Source organism: Seriola lalandi, unplaced genomic scaffold (genome assembly GCF_002814215.2).
Source record: "Seriola lalandi dorsalis isolate HSWRI2012SDOR001 ecotype SW California unplaced genomic scaffold, Sedor1 jcf7180002054256, whole genome shotgun sequence".
Taxonomy (NCBI): Eukaryota; Metazoa; Chordata; class Actinopteri; order Carangiformes; family Carangidae; genus Seriola; species Seriola lalandi.
In genome coordinates, this window is record NW_019524809.1 from 2,329,718 (window position 1) to 2,354,684 (window position 24,967).

The following is a 24,967-nucleotide window of genomic DNA, read 5'->3' on the forward strand; positions in this document are numbered from 1 at the left end:
CGCTCATTTGTGTCAAAAACTATTTTTTACTAATCATATTAGTACCTACTTCAGGCAATATGACAGAACCCGCAAGATCCACCTCTGCAGTTGACCTCAGGAGCAGAACTTGTTCTTGTTCTTGCCCTTATTTTTTCAAAGACTACCCTTTTCTGTCGCACATGGATTAAAAAAAATACATATACCAACTTAATTTCTTAGAAATATATTTTAAACGTCAATTGACTCTCTTAAAGGCTTTATGTGTTATTTCCAATTAGATTTCCAATTAACACAGATTTAAAATGAATTAAAGTTGTTTATGTATTATTTATTAATTAAACGTTTTCTTATAAGGTGTTCTGCATTCATTATGTCTGTTCATAACAGACTGTTCACAAGTCTGTTACGTAGATAGTAATACTGCAGGATCCAGTTGATACCATACTTGTGTTGGATATTCGCATACTGGCAATTAATGAATTTACTATAATCCCAGTGACTCCACTGTGACCCCGGGGTTGCCGTCTGCTTTCCTTGGTTGGTAATGAAGCCAAATTGATTCATTATTTAGATTTTTTTTACAAACGTTCCAAGTTGTGTGCTTTTATTTTGAAGTCTACACTTTTCACTTCCTTGTTGCTGTTGCGCTTGTCCCCTGCAGCGCCACCTGTAGGCCACGGCTGTTCTTTGTCAAATCATCATTGTAGAGACGTTACAGGGGTAGGAGGGTACGATCAGCGGAGACTTTAAACCCACTGCAGCCTGTATTGCACCAACAAAGAGCGGACAGCTTGTTTCGGAATTGATAGGTGACAGCAGACAGACATCAGCCGAAACATCGCTGATGAGTCGGAGATGGGACAAACACATTAATGTTGCTGCATATCGCCATGAAGCCAGCTTCGTGTTACCGATGCCGTGCTTTCGATTCCCAGCAGCCTGCAGCTCGGACCGTCTAAGTTAAACGGTAGGTCGGCAGGTTCATTACCCGAGTTCTGTCCGTTTACCGGCGATGCATCCTCCTCTTTGATAATGCATGGGTCATACTTTAGATATCTGCGTAACGTTAACGCAGTGTTCAGAGCATGGGCTCATGCTTCATGCATACACAAGCGGTGTTATAGTGTGACCTAAAACAAGCAAATTAAAGTCAAGGAGGTAATAGGCACCATCTGTGCGGGTCCCCTGTGTATTCTGGGGTATTCCTCTATTATAGCGCGTAAGTACTCCTTGAATAAATATGACTGACTGACTGACTGACTGTTTGCTGCCACTCACAGGCGAAAAGGAGCTGATCTACTCTGACTGACAAGTCCTGATATTTCCATCTGGACCTGGTGATATGAGAGGCTCCAGGAGACGGTGATGGAGCTCCAGGAGTTGGGCTGGCTGTGTCTGGTGGGTCTCTTTCTAGCCTCCTTGCTCATTGTGCTGGGATGGCTGTTCCAGTACTTGAAGACCTTACATCGCCTGTGGAGAGCCAGAGAGACCGTCAAGCAGGACAGGAGAAGACCAGCCTGGCAGCAGCTCTCCTTCACACAGCCGCGCCAGAGCCAGGGTGGAGGTGTGTGGGGCTTCCTGATCAAGCTCCGCTCGGGTTGGGATGGAGGACATGCAGCTGAGGCCGGGGTTAAAGGCTTGTTTACCTCTCTGTTCTCTTTCAAGTCCTTCAGGGAGCACTGGCAGAGAACCTGGGTGAAAGCTCTGAATGAGCAAGCCTGCAGACAGGGGGTGAGTTGTTAATGTGACATCTTTAAGCCATGAAGAGGAGGAGGAGAAGTAGCACAAATTACATTGCAAAGAAGAGCTGGTGGCACTGTGTAGAAGAGCATGCCTAAGGTTACTCCACTAAGCAGAGGCATAAATAGTTAAACAAGGGCAGTTGGTGTGCCCATGTGCGCTGGAAGTGTGTGTAGGCAGGGAGGTAGAGGTGTAGGAGTTTGAGTGTCTCTAATCGGTAAGAGGATGGGGTGCAGAGCCTTGCGTAACAGCTCTGAATCAATGCACATAAGAGCAGAGAGGCAAGACCAGTCAGCATAGCCACAGTATGAACACCTACACCTCATAAAAATAGTCTGATACCCCCGCCTGTGGGGGGAAATGGATGTGTTTGATCACAGTGGGAAGAGGTAAAATCAGTGTTGTTGCTCAAGACAGAAGAATGGTTGTCTCACTTTTCTTGTAGCTCATAACCTTTACTGTCCTTATTACAAAGTTACAACCCTGCCTCACACATAAATGTAGGATTCAGTGTGGTCAGTACTCCAGACAAGTTGGTAGTCCGGCACATGTTAGAGGCTAAGTGTAAGTTTCCAAAGGTCTTTCTCCTTTTGAATATTTCTTTTGATCTGATCCGATCAAAGTCTGCCACACAGTCAGATGTTTCCTATGAGCACTGGAAGAGGAGATGGATCCTCGACCCCCCCACATACAAACGATCTGTGTGTGTGTGTGTGTGTGTGTGTGTGTGTGTGTGTGTGTATGTGTATGTGTGTGTGTGTGTGTGTGTAGAATAAGAGATGGAGTTGGTGAGGATTTTAAAGGGGTCAGATCAATCCACAACACTCGATTCTGATTTATAAGGGCCACCTCACCTTGATGGATTGAAAGCTTGTTCAAGTTAACACTTAAAAGAAATATTCATTGAGTGATAGTGCTATTGTTGCATATCGGTTTGGAATAATATACACCTGGAGCTCAGCCCAGCGGTGCAATTAATAGGTCACTATTTTAGCACCCAGATTAGAAAGAAGTCCAACTTACTCACCAGAACATGATTTCAGCCCACACAAAAATCAGTAGCAGTTATCAAATGATCGAAATTCCATAGTCGAATTGACTGATCTTTCAGCCTAAAGCTGTTTGTCTAGCAGACTTACACTGAATCTATTACTTTTTTGAGATACTCTGCCAACAAACAGTCAAGAGTTAAACTAAAATATGACATTCTTCCAACAAAAATCTGAACCTCACATTAGAGCACTAATCATAGGACTGGACCATTATTCACTATTACTATTTTTTGATGTTCAGTAGTATTGTATCGTGATGATATGATCATAAAGTATTATTATTTTACAAAATTATACTGTCCAGATAATCAATTCAATTCATTTGTTTCTGGCTTTTAGCAGCTCTTTGGTAACTAGACCTACCGGTTGGATAGCAAGCTTCATATTTAGGATACAAACATTGATGTAGCATTGATCTTCTCATCTAACTCAGAAAGAATACAAGTCAGTGTATTTCCCAAAATGTCAAAATATGACCTCAAAGTCAGACAGCTTTTGCGTTGGTCTTTAGGACTTAGTTGAATATGAAGAGGACAGTGTGTCTTCTATGAGAAGGATACATGATGAGGGTGTGTAAACATTGCTCTGCTGTGTGCGTTCTAATATACAGTATATACACAGTGCTAGAGTTACAGATACAGTGAGCACAGAGCTTTGAAGGCTGCTCTTGCTTCATGTTCATGTGACGAAATGTGATTCCTTCATGCATGTTTTCTGCATACGCCACACACTGTTTAGTTTTCTATGCAGCAGAGCTTACATTTGTTTTTCATCAAAGTGTTAAAAACCTTGTTTTTGTGCTGGTAACAAGTGGTCTCAGTGGTTCTGTGGAACTGCCTCTCTTTAATATATGGTGGTGAATGGGTGTGTGCCAGCTTAGTTATCGTACAATGGCCTAATTAGTTCATCCATCGTGACCTTTGTTACTCTCAGTTACCAAGAAACTCCACAACATTGTTGGAGTGAACCTTGGGTGAACTTTGGAGCGTTTAGTGAGAAAAATGAGACGAGGTTGTGTGTTTTTTAAGACGTTGCTATGGATATTTTTCAGTGCCTTCATCAGTCTCTGTAGGTTTGATCTATGTGGTTTGTTTTATTTATGACTGCATGACCTTTAGACTTATAAAGTGCTTTAAAAACTCAGAAGAGGAACATGAGAGTAGTTGTCATGCTGAAAAAAACAAGTAGAAACAAGGCTTTTACCCAGCAGTGATAAGGTATATGATGTTTATTCTAAGATAATTCTCCAGACTGGGTAAATTTGTCAGTGGTGGAGGAAACAGAGACAAGCTTTCCATGTCTGTCTGTCCATGTGGTGTTTAGTTTGTGAGGTGAGAGTGTTAGCCAAAGCTTCCTGATCTCACTCGTCACAATAAAATAACTGCATGTCATTGTGTCTGCGTGCAGAGCAATCTGTTATTCTAAATGTGTCTGGGGTATAGGCACATCACTTGTGAGAGACACTGACACTGAGATAACAAATTACAAGCATGCCTTACTAAATACCTAGAGGACTTAATCTTAAACTAGTGTGGCCTAGTGACTGATGATCTTGACCTTGTCTTGTAACTTAAAGGTCACATGCTTGGGCTTCATAGGGTCCTTTTAACATCAGATGCATCAAATATGAAAGTATTTGTTGACCCTCCAAATGTTCATTGTTAAGTTGTAACATGTAGCCAGTGAACCTGCTCCATTTGTCTTCACTGTTTAGACTAAGAGTCGTGACTCATGATCTGGTTTTTTCACCTCTTCCCTCAAAACCTGACTGGAAAAACCTGCTGTGGTTTGTGGAGATGTGGCAAGTAATAAGTGGCTGAAAGCGAGTCACTTTGCATACTTTGCTTCTCACATACAGAAAGCACCTGCCACCTGCCAGGCGTGTTGCTGTGGCCACTTCAAAAACAAAGACTAAAGCGACTGCCCAGAGTATGGTCCTGAAGAGTCACGTTCTCTTCTAACTTGCATTTCATGATTATGTTTCTACATCAGGCAAAACATGAGCTTTCTCAGAGGAGCCCAGCACGACGAAGATTCGGAATCAGTGTCATCATGTGTGGATTAGCACGCAAATCCTTTATAGCATTAACCTAAGTATTTCTCCGACATTTAAGATTGACGCTGACAGACAGTCTTTAAATAATTATGTTGAAATTTATCCAAATAAAGGCAGTTTGAATGAGCCTGTAAGGAAAGGTTTACAGCAATAAACAGGATTCAGCAAAACCCTGTCCTCTGCAGGCTCCATTATGTTTGGTCAAGCAATAGGGCAACATTATGTGAAACCCATTATAATGAAGACTTGAAACTGTGCAGTGTAGCAGAAAATTTGATTCCAAAACTGAAAATCAGTGCAAATATCCATCTGTGTCCTGAAATCATTACATATATATCGCTAAATCAATAAGTCAGCCAACAGAAAATTAGTCAGTTAATCGTTTGAATAATTTCCTGCCAAAAATGGCAAATATTGACTCATTCCATCTTCTCAAATGTGAAGTATTTACTAACTAAATATCTTCGAGTTTTGAAATGTTGTTTGGACCAATCAAACAATTTAGAATAGGATCCTTCTTGCTCTTGAGAAATTATGGTGGACATTTCTAGCTATTTTCTGATATTTTATAAACAAAATGATTAATTGAATTAGAGCCTGACTGATTTATTGATCGGCTGATTTTATCGGCCTACATTGGTCTATCACAGATATTTCGGTATCGGCGCATATATTCTCTGATATGCACTGATATGAATACTTTTATTAAAAAGCAATAATGCAGTGGAAATGCTCGGGTCAAGTTATATAGGCAGCATTTTATGTATATTTGATCCTTGTTTCATTCAAGTTAAATATATATATATATATATATATACACACACACATTTGAAGTTATGTTTTTATTTATACTTATTTATTTTTATAGTGATTTTATTTAATTCCCAGTGAAGTTTACCGTTTCAGTGCACTGATGTCATTTTGGACAATAAAGTTCATTGTTCAACTGTAAAATATCCTGCATTACATATCTTTTTCACAAGTGTTTTTATATATATATATATATATATATATATATATATATATATCAGCCTATATATCGATATCAGAAATGTTCTGCTCCTTAATATCTTTATCGGCATTGGCCCCAAAAATCCAATATTGGTCGGACTCTAAATTGTATAGGAAATTAAGGAACAGTTTGACATGTGTTTACAGGCGTGGTTTAAGAATGCTTTGATTTAGGGGCATTAAGATGTTGATTGGTAACTAACTGCCAGACTTCAAGCCAGAGAATCTAATAATACATAAGCCCACAATACATTTTAATTTTTAACCACTACATCTAGAAGGTGATTGCATTTGATTGACAATAAATAATCACAAAAACCACAATTTGCAAGTAGCCTAATAAATCTGTCAGATCTAGAGATCAAATCTCATGGATTAACTAAAACTAAAACCAGGCTGTTCTCATCAGAGTCAATTCACTGAGTGTGAGTGAAGTGGGCTGGTAACCAGAGTGCAACGTAATATAATGAAGTGAAGTGATAGAGAAGCAACTGCTCTCCTTGCTGTATCCTGTTTTTATACGACTAGAACAACCAATCAGATATAAATAAACTTTGATTATTTGAATGTGGCATGTTTATGATTGGTCAAATGGACAAGGACAAAATACAGTACACTTATTTGCTTTATTGCCAGCGAGTTAGTAGTGAGTTAGCTTAGCTTAGCATAAAACTAGAAACAGGAGGAAACAGCTACTCTGACTCTGTCCAAAGGTAAAAGCAGTCAGCCTACCAGCACCTCTAGAGCTCAATATTTTACATGTTATATGTTGTTTGTTTAATCAGTGCAGACGCCATATTTTTATGGCTGGGAGTAGTGACTTCCTGAAGTCTTGTCATGAGGTTGTCAAGCAACCAGCAGAGACTCCAACAGAGTTATATCAATCTCATATAACGATAACTAATTTTGAACTGTTCCTTTAATTGTGAAAATAATTGTCAGATTAGCTATTATATATGAAAATAACTGTGTGTGTGTGTGTAGGCCTGTACCTTTTCATCATGCATAAATGAATGAATTAACATTATGCCATTTTAAAATTGTGGCCCAATAAATGACTCTCGGAGTCCCTTAAGTTTAGTTCAGCTATTACATAATTACACACATGGGACCTGTGAGGTTCATCATATCATTTACACATCCTAGTATTACTCAGGTGTAGGTAATGTAGTAGATCAATGAGCAAGATTGGGTTTTTACTTTAGACATGATGTTTATTAACCAAAAACGGACATTCCTATATGACCATTATTCATTAGCAATTTTCCAGTTGAAGTATTAGAAAATGTATCATATCATCCAACCCTAGTGAGTTCTTATATGAGCAGGTACTGAAAGATGAAATACTCAAATTGGACTTCCTTGATCTTTTTTCTCACCACTACCCGGAGCATTATTTATACCCACACCAACACAGGACCTTGTGTGTGTGTGTGTGTGTGTGTGTGTGTGTGTGTGTGTGTGTGTCTCTTCTTCTTCTTTTTAAACGCTGAGTTGTTTTCTGATTGAAAACAGCTTCAGTTTAGTGTTTACTGGCTTGCTCTTCTTTGAAATTAAGCCTATCACATGCAATGATTTTGCTCCCAAGAAAGCAGTGGATAAAATGTTTCAGTTTGCTACATTTTACATGGCCAAGTTTCGCTTTATTCACGCATGATATGTAAAAGGAACTAACGTAATATGCAGACTTCTATAGCTGGCTAGCTTGGCTTAATATCACATAATGGTTTTTTGATACTGAGTCACTGGGAAGATCATTGTGAAACATGATATCGTTTTCAGGACCTGGGTTTTCTGCTTGAACAACAAATGCAATTTCAGCCCCCGGGCCAGAGTATTTTCACTCTGTGTTCAGCTGTTCACAGTAATATGGATGGACATTATGGATATTTCATTAGCGATCTCAAAATGAAGGTTTTTGCTTTTGTTGTCAGAAATCTTATTGTGGGTATTTGTTTTCATCATCAGGTAGGGTCAATTTCTATTTTTAGAGCTATTGCACTATATAAAGTAGAGTTGTACATGTGTTACATATTAACAATTATTAAAGCTGTCAGTGGGTCACTGTTTAGTTTTGATTCACACATATTTCAGAAGTGTGGTTTGGCTGTCCTCATCAATGTCTTGTTCACTGCAGCAGGGGAGTGACGTAAACCAGGAGCCCACCATGTAAACAGTGCTGGCTTACGGATTAGCTCATGCCGTCTCACTAATTTTGAGTGTTGTCAAAATACTTTGTTCTTGTTGCAAAACCCTCCATCCCAATGGGAGAGTTGACCCTGATCCCTGAAGTCCAGTATTCAAAACTACAAGATGAGACCAAAAATGTTTCGGTTTATTGTTGGCATACTTTATATTGAAGTAGGAATAGGAAAAGGAAACACTATAACACATGTAAAGATACTGTGTGATTTCTCTAGATCTACAGCTACATTGGTGCTGCAGAGATGTTCAGGCGAGTGTGAATGAGCTGTATGATCAAACAGAGGAGATGTTAGGAGATAAGATGTTACTGACAGTGGTTCATACAGTGTCTCCCTTGAAGATATTTAGTCAAGAGGTTTGTCTCTAAGATGTAGATAAGAGAAGACAACTGCGACCCCAGGGTGAAAAGCAGGGTGCTTGAGCACTGGCCCGTTGTTGCAGCTGGGCTCTGTTGAGTTTGAAAGATATGTCAAGTCTATCTCTAGTCTAATATTGATTCATCGGGTTCATAGGAAGACACCATCCCTTTCTCACTCTTCCTGTGTCCCTGTTATCCAGGGATTTGGCGGGAGGCTTCATCGAAGCTGGTTATATTCGGTGATGTCAACAGACATGCTCTTGCCGCAGAAACACACACATACACATGCATCTGTGTGACAACTGGCATGCTGGGTTAAATGTTGGTGATTTCCCTACAAACACTTTAAGCACGATAAGGATTTAGCTGCACATGTCTATAAACAAAGAAATAAGAGACACGTGAATCTGTTCGGCAGCATAAAAAGCTACCCTCAACAGCACATCAGACTAGTTGGTGTTCCTCCTGCACCTTTGGACCGTAATCCCATGATGCAACTTGTTTCATGACTCAGTTGTTTATCCAGAGAAAATGTCTGTCTGCTGAAGTATTACTGCAGGAGCCTCCAGCTATAATCTTGCCTTGGCAGAGTAAACTTGATATGGAGCTATTCAGATGTCTCTGACTGGATTAGTTTGCGGAGGAGGCTTGAAGGACTGGACTGGTTGACCCTGCTCAGACCTGCAGATCATAAAAGCATTGTCGGACTGTGTGTGTGTGCGCATCTGCAGCTGACAGATGATGTCCAGACATTGTCACTGGGTGCATACTCGTTGCCACCCAGTGGGTGGAAAAGGAGGACTAATAGAGCTCACAACTGTGCATCTGCAGGGAAGGAAGCTCCCTGTCCATTCAAGATCTGCAATTATAAAGAGCCTGGTGATTAGCATGAGGCCACAGTTCACTTCTTCCCTCTCTGACTGTGAGTTGCCGGTAGATAATTAATGCCCCGTGATTATGCTCAAGTAGATTTCTTCTTAATGACAGGGGATGTTAAGCACTCAGCGCTCATTTGCTATGATAGCACAGGAAACTAAACTTTTTATCCTTCAGTCACAGATTTAAATTCACCAGCCCATTTTATGGTTACAGCAAAAATAAAGCACATTATTAAAATCTTTCTGTGGCAGGCATTGATCTCCAAGGCTGCTCGTTTGACTCAGCATTTAGGACGGAGACACACATAATGGATTATGCTGATTTTATGTACTACCTCAGAGTACATTGTGAAGTGAAGCTAGATCAGAAATGCTGAAGATGGGAGTCCTTGCAGTCTAGCTCCATCTTGTTATAATAGTAATAGTATAGTTGCTCAAAATCTGCTCATTGCAAAGTGCGATTAATGGCTGATGTGTGGATTGTTTGATAGATTTCAACAGTTTATAGACTAAAAGCCATGCTAGCAGTGGTGTGAGGCTAACATGCTCACAATGACACTGCTAATATACTAATACATAGCAGGTAATAATTACCATGTTCACGGTTTTAGTTTCTGACATTTGCTTTTTTTTGTAAGCAATGTTAGCATGTTAATGTTGCTAACAAGCATAGCATCCCTTGAGCAAAAATAAAAAAAGAACTTATAATGTGTTTTACATTGACATTTTCAAGTTATCAAACCAGTGAATTTGTGTATATAGGCAAAATGTTTTCCTTTCATACAATTTCAAATGAATCTTAGATGTTTTATCATTGTCAAAGTAAAAAAAAACAAACATTAGAAATAGCTTTTTCCTCACCACAAAGTTTATACCCTGTTGTCGCCTGAATTTCAGATACATGCAATGAAAAGAAAAGACAGGAGAGGAAGATGAGGGTCAACAAAAGCCACAGGGGGAGTGTATTTCTGGTTGACCCACATGCTTTTCAGAGGAGTTCAGCCGGTCGGACCCAAAGGGGGTGATGCTGACAAACCTGAAGTGACACCATGGATGTCCTCAGGAACTGTCTCTTTCCCAGAAATACCCTCTACATATACACTCAGTTGAACAGTGGGGGTTCACAAGGACAAATCTGTGGTTATGCTGCTAGCATCGCCCTCTCCATGACAAAATGAGCTCTGTAGTCTCTGCCAGGAGGATACACAACACCACAGTGCACCAGATGGCTACCTATGAAGCCAATGGATGTGAAATGTCTTAGCAAAAACTCCCTTTGAAAGAATAGAAAAACCATAAACCTATGACCATTTAGATATATTCTGTGCTTTACCGAAGGGATGAATAGACTTTGCAGGAGTTTTTACTTTACATTTTCCACCCATATATTTTCACGGTAGACCTAAATACTTGGAGATGGCTACCTTATTCTGGCCAAGCTTCCAAGCATGTACGCTTCAAAATGTTAAACTAGCATTGTGGTAAACCCAAAAATCATACAATGCTGAAATTGCAGTTCAGCCCAGAGAGTGATTATTTACAGAATATTATATCAACACCCCCTGGCAGAAACAACAAAGACTGAGAATCTGATGACGCAACCCTCTCTCAGGCATGCAAGACTTTGATTGACACATCTTGGCAAGTCTGTGCTGCTGTGTGTCCTAAAGTAATTTGCAAAAATATAAAGTTGTCAGTTTCTTTTTGTCATGGATTAGCTTTTTGACATAAAAGAACTCAAATCTGTGCTATGACTTGTCATAAATTGAGGTCTTGAGGGTTTTTAGATTTGATACTGGGAGGCGTCTGGTGGTCTAGAAGTAAGGACACATATCATATAATTGAACTTTTAATGTCCCCAGTTTCCTTCTGGGACCAGGGACCTTTATTCCCAACTATCTGTTCTCATATTTTCTGTCTATATCTACACTCCAAATGAATCTAAAGAATGTAAAATGCTAAAAAAGTATTTTGTTCTCATTATATAAATGAAGTTGAAAATTTGCAGGATATATGGATCCCAAAAAACATTGATATTCAGGGGTACTTGCTCAAAATGTTGCACTGACTCTAAATGAGACCAATTACAAAGATGCCAGTGGTGTTTGACTGCAGTGCCACAAAGCTAAAGAAGCACACAGAAGGAGAATCCTGTGATTAAACTGCTATCGTAAAGCCCACCAATCTGAAATACATCACATCATATTTGTTCTGCACTTTGAATGTAATGAACGGTTGGGTGACTGAGCAGCTTTAGAGGCTCCAGCCAGCCGAAGTAAACACACCCGGTTGTACGCTGTTGTCATGTGACTGTAGGGTTGGTCCAGGGAACCTACGTAAGCTTGCAGCATCGCAGTTGGCTTCCTGCCCTCTTTCTGGCTGGTACACTGACACACACACACACACACACACACAGTCACCCACCACAAACTTTGTTATATCATCCTCCCACCTCTGCCCCGCCTCCGCTGTTGTGTTTGATAGAGATTGGACTTGGACCCAGAGGAACATATGCCCTGACAATAGGGGATTTGTTTTCTCTCACTTGCATCTCCTGAGCCAGTTAAAGCCGCCCAGTGTAACAGATCCTCTGGCACACACACACAGTGATACTAGGCCACTGGTGTTTCCACAATTACAGTGAATCTTTTCTTACAACTGAGATGCTAATTCATCTTATTAAGGGTGTTTTCCAAGTCCAGCACTCATTCAGTAAAGCTCGTCTTCCTGTAAGTGTGACGAAGCATTGACTGATGCGGTCTTCATAATTGATGCTGTTGTCAGGTCTGAGCAGTCTGAACCAGTGGCAGTGTAATGAAAGGGGATCTACAATTTTTTCATTATTACAAAAGCTCATATTGACTTGAATGTACTCCTTACCACCCTTTGGTCAAACATATGTTGTGATTTTATTGCCAGTATCTTCAGGCATTATTCGTCTAAGTGCACAAATCCACAAAGCTGCCTGGGCTTAAAATCACATTTGTGCTTTGCCATGCATTGTAAATACAGTAATTATTGTAGCACCTTAAAAGAGTCTGCTTATCGATTCCTGTTAATTTTCTGCATCAGACCTTTTACCTTAAACCTTGGATAGAGAAAGAAATGGCACATTAATATTCTTGACTCTCTCACAGTTTTTGCTTGAGGGAAACTTTCTATTTCTGCTAAGATGGCGCATAGGGAAGAATACACGCCAATGTTATTATTACTTTTCAAGGATTACACTGTGCGATGAATGTATACATGTGAATATGCCATCAGTACTGTGTGCAAGTGATTGTCCAATCACTCTGAGCAAAGATCAGTGAAGTTCTTTGAAGTCTGATACCAAACAACCTTAACATTCATGAAATCCCTCGGTAATTTGCATTTTAGTTTAAATGATACAGCAGCTCTTTCATTTACTAATTAACTAACATCTATAAGGACTATGAATAACTGCTAACCAGCTTCTTTAAAGGCGTTATCACAGCAGTACAAAATCTTTTATGTCATCCCCAAGTTTATCTCTTCTCTCTCTTGTGTAATATTTAGGACATTTGTTCTCCTCCTGTGTCTCCCCCAGAGCTCCATCCAGATCACTTTTGACAGCAGTCTCCAGTTAACTGCTGCCTCTGCAATAGAGAGCGTGACCTGCACTGACCAATCAGTACACCGAATGGTAAGTAATCTTTTCGGTCCACGTTCAATACAGCTGTTATGAACACAGGGATTAACATCTAAAGCTGGCATCTTTAGTCAGTCAACCAGTGAATTTTATTTGGAACAATGCATTACAAAAAAATCCTGGACCAAATATATGGGTCAATTGAGATGAAGATGAAGACACAGATTTGAATAGTCTAAGAGACAGTATGATGGTATGTGTGTTACTAATGAGCAAATCTTGCTGTTTTAAAAACATCTTAAAACATTAATGTTTCTCCTGTTTCAGTATTAACCCCATCCTCCTCCTTTTGTTTTACAGGTTTTACACTGTAACTGTTGGGTGGACACAGTGACATTTCCAGTGACGGTCACCCAGCAGTCACCCGCTGCTGTTTCCATGGACACCTATCAGATCACTATAGCACCTATGGTGACAAAGGTAGAAAAGCACACCACCTGGATTTTTGCAATTTGCACATTTGAGGGCAGGCCTCCGAAACAAATGGGAACATCTGGGCATCAGTTGCATTGATATTCAAATGTGCAAATTTACACTAAAATTGCATATAATTCTGCCATTATTTTCATTTTCATTAAATGTGGAATTTTAATAACCTCTGTTATTCCATTAGTGTTGTTGATGTTACAGTATTTTTAAAAACTAAGAACCTCTTTCCTATATATCATGTTGCTTCCTGTCTCATAGATGTTTGTTTTCTCCCTCACTTTACTGAAGAGAGTCATCATTGTAGGAAATGTTTCTTTTGGCACTGAAATTGAGCATTTTCTAAATGTTATGTGTCATGAAATAACCTAACTGTTTTTCTGCCAAGTGTTACGTGGTGTTTTATGAAGTAAGATGTATTTTTGAAGCAGGCAGAGGTTGCTGATCCTCCAGAATGAGGCCTTGTTTGTACTAAATTATCAAAATGTAATTAATTAGAAAATGCAAAATCCTTACGACATTACTTTAATAATCTACCATAACTATAAATCTGTTCACCTGCTCCCTGGCTCTGTGTTTGATGTGTTTTCCAACCTCGCTCCCCCTGTCTGTCTCCATCAGGTGGTGGTGTGTCTGGAGGAGGTGGAGGATGAGGGTTTGCTGATGTCCTGGACTCTTTCCAAGCAGCCTTCATTTTCCCTGACAGTGTCTCCCTGCAAGCTGCAGAGACAGGTGACAACATCTGATAATGATGCCACAGTGTTCTTCCACACATTCAGAAAAAGGAAATACACATTATGTAAATATTTACGTGACTGTGCTCAAGCTTTCTGTCACATTCTCTTCATAAATCTCAGTCGTCACGTAATGTTTTGCATGTGAGTCACAACCCTGTTCAACTCATTGAGTCACGGAGGAAATGCCGTTCTTGAATGTTGTTACATAAATGTGTACGCCATTTTTTGCCTTAACAAAGTCAATAAAGTAAGGGAAAACTTCATTACTGAAGACAGTTCCCATGTATACTCACTGAATCTGACAACAAGAATACAAAAGTCTGTATTGTACTTTTTTGTAGTCAAGATAATCGTAAGTATGAAATATTGGGATTGGTTCAGTCCCAATATTTCATACCTTCGATTCAATCCCCTATAGGTGCAATTATTTTTGAACAAACTAAATGGCTTTTAGATTAAAGCAACAGTAAACAACCACATTCTATTTGCTCCTCTAGGATGTTATTAGAAGTAAGATGATATCAGGCTTAAAAATGTATTAGAAACTCCAGTTTGTTATTCTCCCCTGCTACAACACATGCTGGTCTATCATCAGAGAGTAATCTGTTGCTTTTTTTTCTTCTCAGGGCACCGAAGGTGAGGCAGACCTGGGCATGATTAAGGGACTGATAGAGGACACTCTGTTCAGCACTCAGCCCGCCATGGTCCTCAACCTCAAGACCTGTGTGTCCAGTCCTTTGGTGAGAAATAAGTGTTTTTCCCAAACTTTGCAGCAATGAGACAAAGTAACTAGTACCTGTTTTATGCCATAAATAGATTGCTATGACTGAATGCTGTATGATAGATCCTGTGATTGAACTGGTTTCGCAAAATTTTATTTTTCTCGAATGCCCCCAGGCCCCCATGGACCATCTCTCAGTGGGACTGAACTCTGTATCCCAGAGTGTGTTGGTGCGGCGACTACAGCTCCGGCAGTTCAGGGCGACCTTAAGTAAAGGTCAGATATTTTCCCTCTGCGTCAGATCATGCCCATTGAGCGTCCTGCTGATTGCTGGGGTCTCACTGCGTCTCTGTGTGTTTGCAGGTCAGTGGTCTAGATCAGAGGAGCTGTGCTGTGTCCTGAGCCTGGACCAACCCTCCACAGAGAGGACAACCCGCTTCCTGTCTGTGCCCAGCAACTCCAATGCCCCACTGGAATGGAGTGAAGAAATTACTCTGTAAGAAGGCATCTGTGACGTCAAACTGCTGATAAAGTGTTGTGATGATGTACATTCATGCCAAAATTAAAGGAAAAACTAGCCTGAGAAAAAAGTCACATTATTCTAAGTAATGTATTTTTGCATAGTGGGGGTTTCACTTTAATTCTAACACAGCTGCTTTCTCTGTGATAAAGGGAGCTGGGCCCAGAAACCAAAGAGCTGAGTGTAAGGCTTCTGGAGCGAAATGGCAAAAGGGAACGTAAGGCATTGCTTGATAGCAATTAACTATTGGCTGCTGTTCAGGAACCTGATCAGCAGGAATGATTAGACTGTTTAAGCAAAATCATCAATTCTTAAAATGCACTGCTGGCAGGCTCACTGTAATGCTCTTTGTTAGCGTCTTAGGATGTATAAAATGTCAGATGTTCCTGTGGTGCGTTGAGAGCTACAGTATATTTAAGAGGCTTTCATGCTGTTTCTACAAATATGTTAAGACTTTCTTTTTGTTGGGTAGAATTCCTGCCTGGTCATGCCTCCATCGCCTTGGACCTCCAGTGCAAAGTTCCCACTGGGCAACATACACTGTCAATAAGCCCTGGCCACGGCTTGGCACCAAACGCTACTATCACAGCAGAGGTGAGTGACCAGATGTAAAAGTATTACTGCAAAATTAAAGAAAACTGTTACAAAGCCATCCTCGTGTTTTAAAGTATACAGTTACATCACAGCTTATCATCTCAAACTGAGCAAGCTGGAACAAAACAAAGATTCACAACAAAAGGAGAGGGAGTGTTGTATAACAGCTGATAGAGTCCATTGTCTTGCCTGTAATAACTCTCTCAGATCTCTACGGCAGCCAACTTGTGGCCTTTCTTCCTTCTTACAATCTACTTATTACTTCAATGAGAGCAGAAACATCCGCTTTATCTCTGTAGGGAAACATTTCATGTTGGTGCATTACCTGTTGTTCTCTAACAAATGAGGTAAAAATGCCCTACAAGAGACAAGATAACACCTCCTGTACCTCTCCTGCAATGTGTTATAGCTGCTGATTAGTCATCTGAAATTGCCCCTGCAGGTCCAAATGTCAGTTTAAATAGAGTGCCCACCTCTTTAATAAAGTGTCCTCTTTTTTGATGAACTGACCACCCCGTCTACACATTATATTTTTGAAATGAAAAGTGCAAAGCCCTGTTAAATGTGGGAGTATCTGACTCCATTAGTTGTTTGATTTTTTCAGCTGCTGTATGAGGAAGCAGTGGAGCCTTGCGGCGCCCTCAATGCTTTGCCACTTCGTTCCTCACTAACCCCCACCAAGAAAGTCGACGTGGACCGAACCATCATGCCAGATGGAACCATCGTCACCACTGTCACCACTGTCCAGTCTCGGCTTAAACTGGAACGCAGTCCAGGTAAATTTACAGATTGAAGTATTACATTGCTTTGGACCAGGTGCACAATATGAGATAAAAGAAGGTTGTGATAATATTAACACTGACATAAAATAATTGTGATGCCTCTCAGGTGATTCCCCTCTGTGTTCACCATCCAAAGTGGAGGTGACTGAGAACAAACCCACCATCTTGTCTGATGGCAGAGGCAGCACCAGCCCCAACCCCAGCAGTGAGTGCTAGACTGAAAGGCATTGTTTTACATGACAGATGCAAAGCAGGATAAGCAACAAGCAGCAGTGTAACACGAGATGAGAGGAATGCACTTTTCAGTATGTGTCATGCACTGTCTGTGCAGGTACTCCTGTTCAAAAAGCTTAAACCTTTACAGGTTTACACAGGGAGACCACTTGCTTATACAAAGCAAAGTTGAAAAAATGTCTGATCAGCACAATAGAAAAATATTCAACAAATTTAACTATATATACACAGTATATGATTGCTCTTAGACATTAAAAAATTATTCTTTTTAGTTTGGTATGATAGAATTTCTTGTATATACTGTACATGTATTTCTGATAAACCATACATTTGATGTGCACTGCAACAAAAATCAATTAATTAATCTGTACATTATTTACAGTTTGACTATAAACTATACCCTAGACTATATTTGATATAGTATATTTCAGTGTACAAGTCTAGTGCTTATTTACATATTTATGTTTTTGTTGCTCAGAGAGCAGCCGCCTCTCTAATGGCCTGGATCCTGTTGCAGAGACGGCCATTCGCCAGCTGACGGAGTCCGCTTCCAAAGTAGCACGGAAGACACCAACAAAAAGGAGCACACTGATCATCTCAGGCGTGTCAAAGGTCAGAGAATTGAAACTGTTTTTCAAATATAGGGGCTTGTAAAATTTGTGCCATCACAACAAAAACTATGAGCCATTCTTCTCTACTTTTCAAGATATACAGTACATTATGTTTATTTAAAGGTATTATACTGCATGTAAGAATGTGAAGCAATTTACATTTATTAATCGCTTTTTTATTACTAATATGTGAAGGGATTGTAACGTAACTTAAGATATGAGACCTTCCCCCAACTTTCTCGGTTACTTGTGCCGTATTTTCTGGGAAAATCCAAAGGATGTGACAGTTGTGCTCACTCCTTAGTGCCTCGCCTTAGTGCCTGTCTTTCACTCACCTACAGTGCCAACAGTGCGCAACACTAGCCAACGATAGCTTAGAAATGGAGTTGGCTGATGTCAACAAACGAGCTCCCAGCACAACACAGACTCAAACACAAACTCTACATAAGCACAAAAAACTAAATCTAGTGAAGCAAGTCTGGCCAAACAGAAACGGGACTGACGTCCAGAGAAAACTAGGGTCTGCAAGCTGATAACGAAATCACTCTTTATAAATCTTAATTAAAAAAAAAAATCTAACATTAGTCAAATTATAGTCTTGCATAGCCAGACCGATAGCTAGTTTGCACTCTGCCAGTGTTGGAGGGTCAAATATAGTCTAAAATATACTTTATAGTCAAACTATAATAACAGTGTAACTTTAGTTGCCTCATCTATAGAAATGTTGCCGTTCGATCACACACAGTCTTGTGTATGCCACATCACTATTTTGGCCGACGCCCCGGATGCTTGCTCGCACCTACCTACAGCAACAGAATACTGACTGCAGTTCACTTAATGGCCACAAGGCCACCGGTGTCATTACTAACAAGGGGTTTCTGAATGTTACATATAGTACCTTTAAGTGCAATTCTTTTGTTTGAAAACTTGATTTTCAGTATTTGTGCACTTATTTTTTATATAACTTCACTTTGAGTATATGAGTCATTATTAGAGTCATATATAATTTCCCCTCGGGGATAAATAAAGTATCTATCTATCTATCTATCTGTCTATCTATCTGTCTATCTGTCTGTCTGTTAACGAACAAAACCTACTTTTAAGGAATCTGAAACACGACATGGAACCAGGCAAAATGAGTTTCATCTATATTTAGTCCACAGTCACAGCCCCCTGTTGGACCACATTATAGCAGAATGAGAGTCTTCTGACCTGATTTTTGCCTGAAACCCTGTAGAAATCTATTCGGTGCAAGAGGCTACACTTGAAACCTGACACAAAACTCACTGAAATGTGTGCAGGTGTTATGATGCTGAAACTTTGAAAATGTGGACGATTAAGGTCGTATTTTAAAATAAAGGTCATAACATTAAGTGTTCATCTTAAGCAGCGTTTTTAGGTTAAGATTCCAATAAGTAGTTACACACTTTCATCACTCCTCCTGTGTCCTAACCTCTTAATTAATTGTTCTATTATTTTTGAAAGAATATAAAGTGATTCAGTATGTTACATCTGTCAGGTTCCACTCTCAGAGGATGACTGTGCATTATCGAGCGGGTACGCTGCAGCCATGGACGCAGCCATGCATGGCAACCATTTCGGAGCGGGGCATCACCAGGACCCTGATGAAACCACACCCTCCGACGCGTCGGAACGTCCATCTGTGGATGATGTGGAATCAGATACTGGTTCCACTGGTGCCTTGGAAACCCGCAGCCTCAAGGACCACAAAGGTAACACTGCCATCATAGTTTGCAGTTTGGTGTATGCACTCAAATTATCAGAGGTAAATTCAGTTTCCACTAATACAGTTCAGTAATGTCTTACACTAATTGTTAAGACAATATTCAGCTCTGTTTGATTGCATGTTACTCCCTTCTCTTGTAATTGAAGCAAATATTAAAGAATAGACTTAAATTCTTTTTGTGGATTTGAAAGGGATTTTATTTCCATTTTCACAAGTCACTTCTATTCTAGTAAAGAGTACAGTATATTTCACGTGCAAAAAAAATCTTTTATAAAGCATTACATAACAAAATAATGACTTTATAGGCCATATAACGAAACTGACTCTAAAGTCCTGCTGCTGCCCTCTGGAGGCCATGTTGCAGCATAGACCCAACCAGACGAAATTGGTTTTGAATGGATCAGTTCAAAATTCAATTTGAATATCAATTTGATAAGGGAGCTATCTCATGAAATCATAATAATTCATTCATAAAACTAGTAGTTGGATGATTGGATAGTGTTGGTCAACAATGTCCCAATGTTCCTGCTGTGTGTCTGCCTCCTGCAGTGGGCTTTCTGCAGAGTGGAACAAAGCTGCTATTCCGCAGAAGACATCGAGAGAAGGAGTCCTGCCTCAGCCAATCCCATGAAGACATCTCTAATATGGGCAATAACTTTGCTGCTGCCGCAGCCAGCAGCCACAAAAAGTCTGGCAGCTTCTCCCGGCGTCTCATCAAACGCTTCTCTTTCCGCTCATCAGGCAAATCAAAAGGCAAAGGCAATGCTGCCAACGGAGGAGCGAGCTCAATGGATAACTGATTATCATTGTTTGGTTAGGACATGGGTCATCCTGACTTAATAAGATTGTTCTAAAGCCTCTGTTGATACTGTCAGAAGAACAACTAAACCTTGTTGTCCAGTCTGTGACAGGTCGAACACCCCAGGCGGGTTATAACCTGCGCATGTTGAAAACAGGATACCTCTGGGAGGGATTTCCTCTGGAGAGAAATTATTGCACCTTCAGGAGAGAAGTCATGTTTAATCACATCACTGAGGTTTAAATGTGATTATAAAATCTGTTTCTTTCAAGGAGAAATCTGCTGCTCAGTGAGGAGAAGGGAACAACTACAATGAAAAGTTGTGTGCCCTGTTTGAACACAAGCTATAGTGGGAGTATTTGATTGTGACAAATGGTGGAAATGCTCTTAAACTATATTGATATAAAATGCCAGTATAAAATTATTGGTTGCACTTTGGACTTAAGTTTTTTAAAAGCACATGTAAAGTTCCTGGGTTGTATAAAGGTAATTTATTATTATGTGGTTCTCATGAAACAAGTGCTATTTATTTTACTCCCAAACAGTGAATCACTAGAGTTGCATTATACTATAAAATAAAGACATTGCTGTGTTTTTCCATCCAAATGTAATTTTAAACACATAGTTTAAGTGAATTAAGCATCAGTTGTAATCTAGTTGTAATGTTAATTCTTAATTGCTTATACATTGGTTTTAGAATGTTGTTCAATGTTGTATCTTATATAAGAAGCATAAAAAATCATATATTTATTGTACTTTTTATTTTATAAAGGTACTTTGTGTGGAAATTCATTTGAAGTTTAGCTCATAAATGCATTTCAGTTTGCTTTTGAAACTTCAACCAGCCAGGATCTCTAGAAGACAATTTAAGCTTGGCAATGAGTTTAATTTTTTTTATATTATGACTGTAAAAGAAAACATCAGGTCCTGCTTTCCTTGCATCTCCTGTTGACTCCAATAAATGAAAAGTGCATCTAAGCACATTATAAAGACTTCAGTTGATGCTCATATGGACATTTTATGTATAACTATTATTACTGTGCAGCAAGATCACATACGGTAACCGTTTGAAATGCTGTCATGTGATTAGCTCATAATCATAACCTATCATGTACCATTTAGGAGCATTATCAAATTGCATTTGTTTTTAAACAAATTTATGTCTCACATGAGTAACAATATTGCAACAATGCTGCAGTTGTTAGACATCTTAAGGAGGTGATACTCTGCTGAGGCATTGTGAGGAACAAGTTTGCCAAAGTTTATGACAAGGTGATGGATGGAGTGGATGCACTCAGGGCTAGAAACAAAATAGCTACTACCAACTAGAGATATGAGGAAACCGCTTCATCCCTCTCGAGGCATAACCAGTATGTGAAAATGTATATACATTTTTGGCTATTTGTGTTTTTGTCAGAGAAAATGAAAAATCTTTTAACCAAATGCATTTATTATTGGACTTTAGAACAACCAAATGAAATCGTTTTTATTTACTTTTCATGTTTATTTGCATCAATAAAAGAAAAGCTGTCAAAAGGGAACAAAAACATGGAGCCAATGTTGTCAAAAGGACTCTAATGGACAAAATTTCAACTAATTCAAAATGCTGAAGAAATGAACAAAGCCACTTTGTTGTCTAAAGGCACATTGTGTGGCTGGAATGTGAAACAGGAAGTGGCTGCAAATTGAAGATGTGTATAATTTCTGTTGTTATATTTGAAATGTTTAATTTATTGCAAATAAATTATTTTTGAAGCTCACTTGGTCTGTACCATAGACTGTGTATAAAAAGGTCGGTACCTGACTCTGAATGACTTTTGGCAATTGAACGTATTATTTGAGGAGTTATCGTGCGTTGTTAAGTCACCCTAAAGCCCACTGGTTTAAAATGAGTCTCTGTGTAGATCTACGGTACTTTAAAATTGACTAGAGGGAAGTGAAGTAAAATTACTTTTGATACTTCGGTACCTGCTGTTAATTTCAAGTAAGCTCATGAGTATATCGTATTTGTGTAGCTCAAAGGTTTTCAGAGTGGGAGGTGGGGCTCACCAGGGGGCTCCTAACTTTTTCAGGGAAGCTCAGTGGATGGAAGGGAAAAATATTAGTTATATTACATTAGTTATCAAAAGGAGATCACCTAAATTATCCTTAATGTGTGTGATTTGGTGAAAGAGATGGTTCCGAGATACAGGGGAATTTTACTGTTTACTACCCACTTTCCCAGAGTCAGAAACTAATAAAAGCCTTAGGACAGGCATTTTTATGTATTTGGTTTAGTCTCTTTTTTTATGGGTTTATGTATTTTAGTCTCAAGTTATGTCAAACAGCAGTATTAGGCTATTGTTATTCCAATGTTGAGTTTCTGTAGGATTAAATAACATAATCATGACCCCATAGGCATCCAGGAATTGAGCTAAACAACAAAAGTAAACTAAGGTTGATTGAGGAGAGCCACATAGTCTCAGACTTTGAGAACCCCTGGTGTAGCTCATCATTCTCAAAGGCCGGGATATAGCTTCAAACTGTTTAGATGATTTAACCTATGCGAGCTTTTCTTAGATGCAGCAACACCATCAATGTTCATATATTCTGCATTATCACTTTCATTGCAGAATCTGTGAACGCGCCAAAAACTTTGAAGCTGGAGGGAAGATGCTGGATTGGTCTTTTACGTTCGCCTCTCGTACACATGAACCTTTCACCACAAGCAGGGAGAACAGCAGCCAATCGCATTTGTTTCTTTAGTAAAGTCCATCGTGATTGGTTTGACACCAGAAGAGCTACACCAATAGTAACTGACTTCCGCTTCCCTTTGACCTTTCAAAGCCAATCATACTCGGTTATTTGCATTCCAAAAGCCAATAGCGTCTTAGGGCGGGACAAAACGTGGGGTTTATATCCTGGTTGTGTGGCTGCGGACCTGCCATTGCAAGATTCTGTTTTGAAAAAGCAATTCAACAACCAACGATGTCTGGAAGAGGAAAAACCGGAGCGAAGGCCCGCGCCAAGGCCAAGACCCGTAGCTCCCGCGCCGGTCTGCAGTTCCCCGTCGGCCGTGTTCACCGTCTCCTCCGTAAGGGTAACTATGCCGAGAGAGTGGGCGCCGGGGCACCTGTGTACCTAGCCGCTGTGCTGGAGTACCTCACCGCTGAGATCCTGGAGTTGGCCGGTAACGCCGCCAGGGACAACAAGAAGACCCGTATCATCCCTCGTCACCTTCAGCTGGCTGTCCGTAACGACGAGGAGTTGAACAAACTGCTCGGCGGTGTCACCATCGCCCAGGGCGGCGTCCTGCCCAACATCCAGGCCGTCCTGCTGCCCAAGAAGACCGGCCAGTCTGCACCGAGCTCCGGCAAGGCGGGAAAGAAGGCCTCCTCTCAGTCTCAAGAGTATTAGCTTGGTGGCTAATAACTTTTATCCCAAAGGCCCTTTTAAGGGCCACCCACTCATCATTGAAAGAGCAACATATCCTGTTAATCGCTGTCTTGTTGCACATTTCGCATGATTTTTTTTTATTTAATAAACGCTTGTTTTGTAAAAGTGGTCGTTACCGTTCGCTGTGCTGTTTGGTGAAGCTATATGCTAATCTCGTGAATGAAGTTTAGTCACTAGCCGGTGAGTTTGTATTTAGCTGACTGGCCTCGTTAGGCCACAAGTCCCTGATTTTTAAAATGCGAGTTTTAGGTTCGTACCTTAACAACTTAGCTGGTCAGTAACGTTACACACTAAAACTTCTCATTCAGCAGGTCATTACATGAACGGAAAGATCATGGCCTCCAGTTATTAACGTGCACGTCTGGTTCGTAGGCCAGATCCTGCAACAGAACCTGCAGATTGCTGTCATTGTGGTTCTTTCTAGCATGACTGTGCACTTTTGTGCAAGCTGGGTGTAAATCCCTCAATCTTAATCAGAGATGATGTGAACAACACCTACAGTACAGGGCATTTAAACACAAGTGCTATTTCTGCTAAGCTGAAAGCATGGTAATAATTGAGTCTCCTCACTTACCTGTAATCCTTACTCAGACCCAATTCCCAGTTTAGGTGCAGATGGCTAAAAGTAATTCTGTCTAAACCCACACCTTTTACCTCTTAAAATGGTCATGTTCAGTTTTTGTTGATGATGAATCTGTCATTTTTGGGGCGGTTACACCAATGAACAGATTAGAAGCACCACAACCTACAGCTTCCAACATGACCATTATGTTGAATCAATGCCTCTCCACCACAACCTTCAAAGACTGAAACATAACTGTTTGTCAGGATGTATTGCAGGGCTGTTAATTTTAGGTATATGACCTGAGACACTGAAAACTGAGTGTATTTACATATAATCCTAGAGCTGGAGTTATTCGTTTCTCTCTAGGGGTTTATTTGTTAAAACGGTTGCCTTTTAGGTAAAAGTGCCCTAAATTTGTGCATCTCTGTGGTTAAAGCCTGCATAAACAAGCTAACGGTTCTTTCTGCTTGAGGCTCCAGGTGTTCCCATGTTACATGTGAAAGGAACAAACAAGTGCAGCCAGTTTACCAAAATGAGCACAGTGACATCTGATCAAATGCACACATATAAGTGCAACAGGCATATCATTGTGAAGGAACATAACTTATAACTCCCTTAAGTTACAAATTGTATCATCCAAATGTATAGGATATATGCTAGAATTTAGGCAGTAAATCATTTATTCAAGGAGAACCCTTTCTGTGACATGACTCGAAGGCCATCAGCCTATAGCAGCATAATTCTAGTACATCATGAGTTATTTCTGGTAGTATAGTGAGAATACCATATTACCATTTGTGCTGCGCGGTTTAGGTTAAAGTGTTTTATCCAGTCTCAAAGGAGT

At 40.0% G+C, this 24,967-nt stretch overlaps 2 protein-coding genes across 3 annotated transcripts; both read left to right on the top strand.

The window, feature by feature from the left end:
* Positions 1-668: 668 nt before the first annotated feature.
* c2cd2l (c2cd2 like) lies at positions 669-21,883 on the top strand. Of its 2 annotated transcripts, none has more exons than XM_023404899.2 (15): positions 669-949; positions 1,263-1,713; positions 12,851-12,946; positions 13,253-13,372; positions 14,000-14,110; positions 14,742-14,855; positions 15,013-15,112; positions 15,200-15,332; positions 15,509-15,573; positions 15,829-15,950; positions 16,555-16,726; positions 16,839-16,937; positions 17,484-17,578; positions 19,097-19,310; positions 19,874-21,883. In XM_023404899.2, exons 2-15 carry the CDS (start codon positions 1,348-1,350, stop codon positions 20,122-20,124), a joined length of 2,058 nt encoding a protein of 685 aa, XP_023260667.1. In that variant the 5' UTR covers positions 669-949; positions 1,263-1,347; the 3' UTR covers positions 20,125-21,883. The 2 variants fall into 2 exon arrangements, with proteins under 2 accessions (XP_023260667.1, XP_023260666.1); XM_023404898.2 differs by having other exon boundaries at positions 670-949; positions 17,445-17,578.
* Positions 21,884-23,015: 1,132 nt separating this feature from the next.
* On the top strand, positions 23,016-23,666 carry h2ax (H2A.X variant histone). Its single transcript, XM_023404680.2, has one exon. The coding sequence runs from the start codon at positions 23,091-23,093 to the stop codon at positions 23,517-23,519; it is 429 nt and encodes a 142-aa protein (XP_023260448.1). The 5' UTR covers positions 23,016-23,090; the 3' UTR covers positions 23,520-23,666.
* Positions 23,667-24,967: the final 1,301 nt, after the last annotated feature.

Bases quoted from the DNA above. Each gene is read 5' to 3' on its own strand.
- h2ax (XM_023404680.2), top strand. From the start codon at position 23,091: ATGTCTGGAAGAGGAAAAACCGGAGCGAAGGCCCGCGCCAAGGCCAAG.
- c2cd2l (XM_023404898.2), top strand. From the start codon at position 1,348: ATGGAGCTCCAGGAGTTGGGCTGGCTGTGTCTGGTGGGTCTCTTTCTA. The intron at 15,574-15,828 runs GTAAGGCATTGC...TTTGTTGGGTAG, and splicing joins GCGAAATGGCAAAAGGGAAC to AATTCCTGCCTGGTCATGCC. The intron at 17,579-19,096 runs GTCAGAGAATTG...TACATCTGTCAG, and splicing joins TCATCTCAGGCGTGTCAAAG to GTTCCACTCTCAGAGGATGA.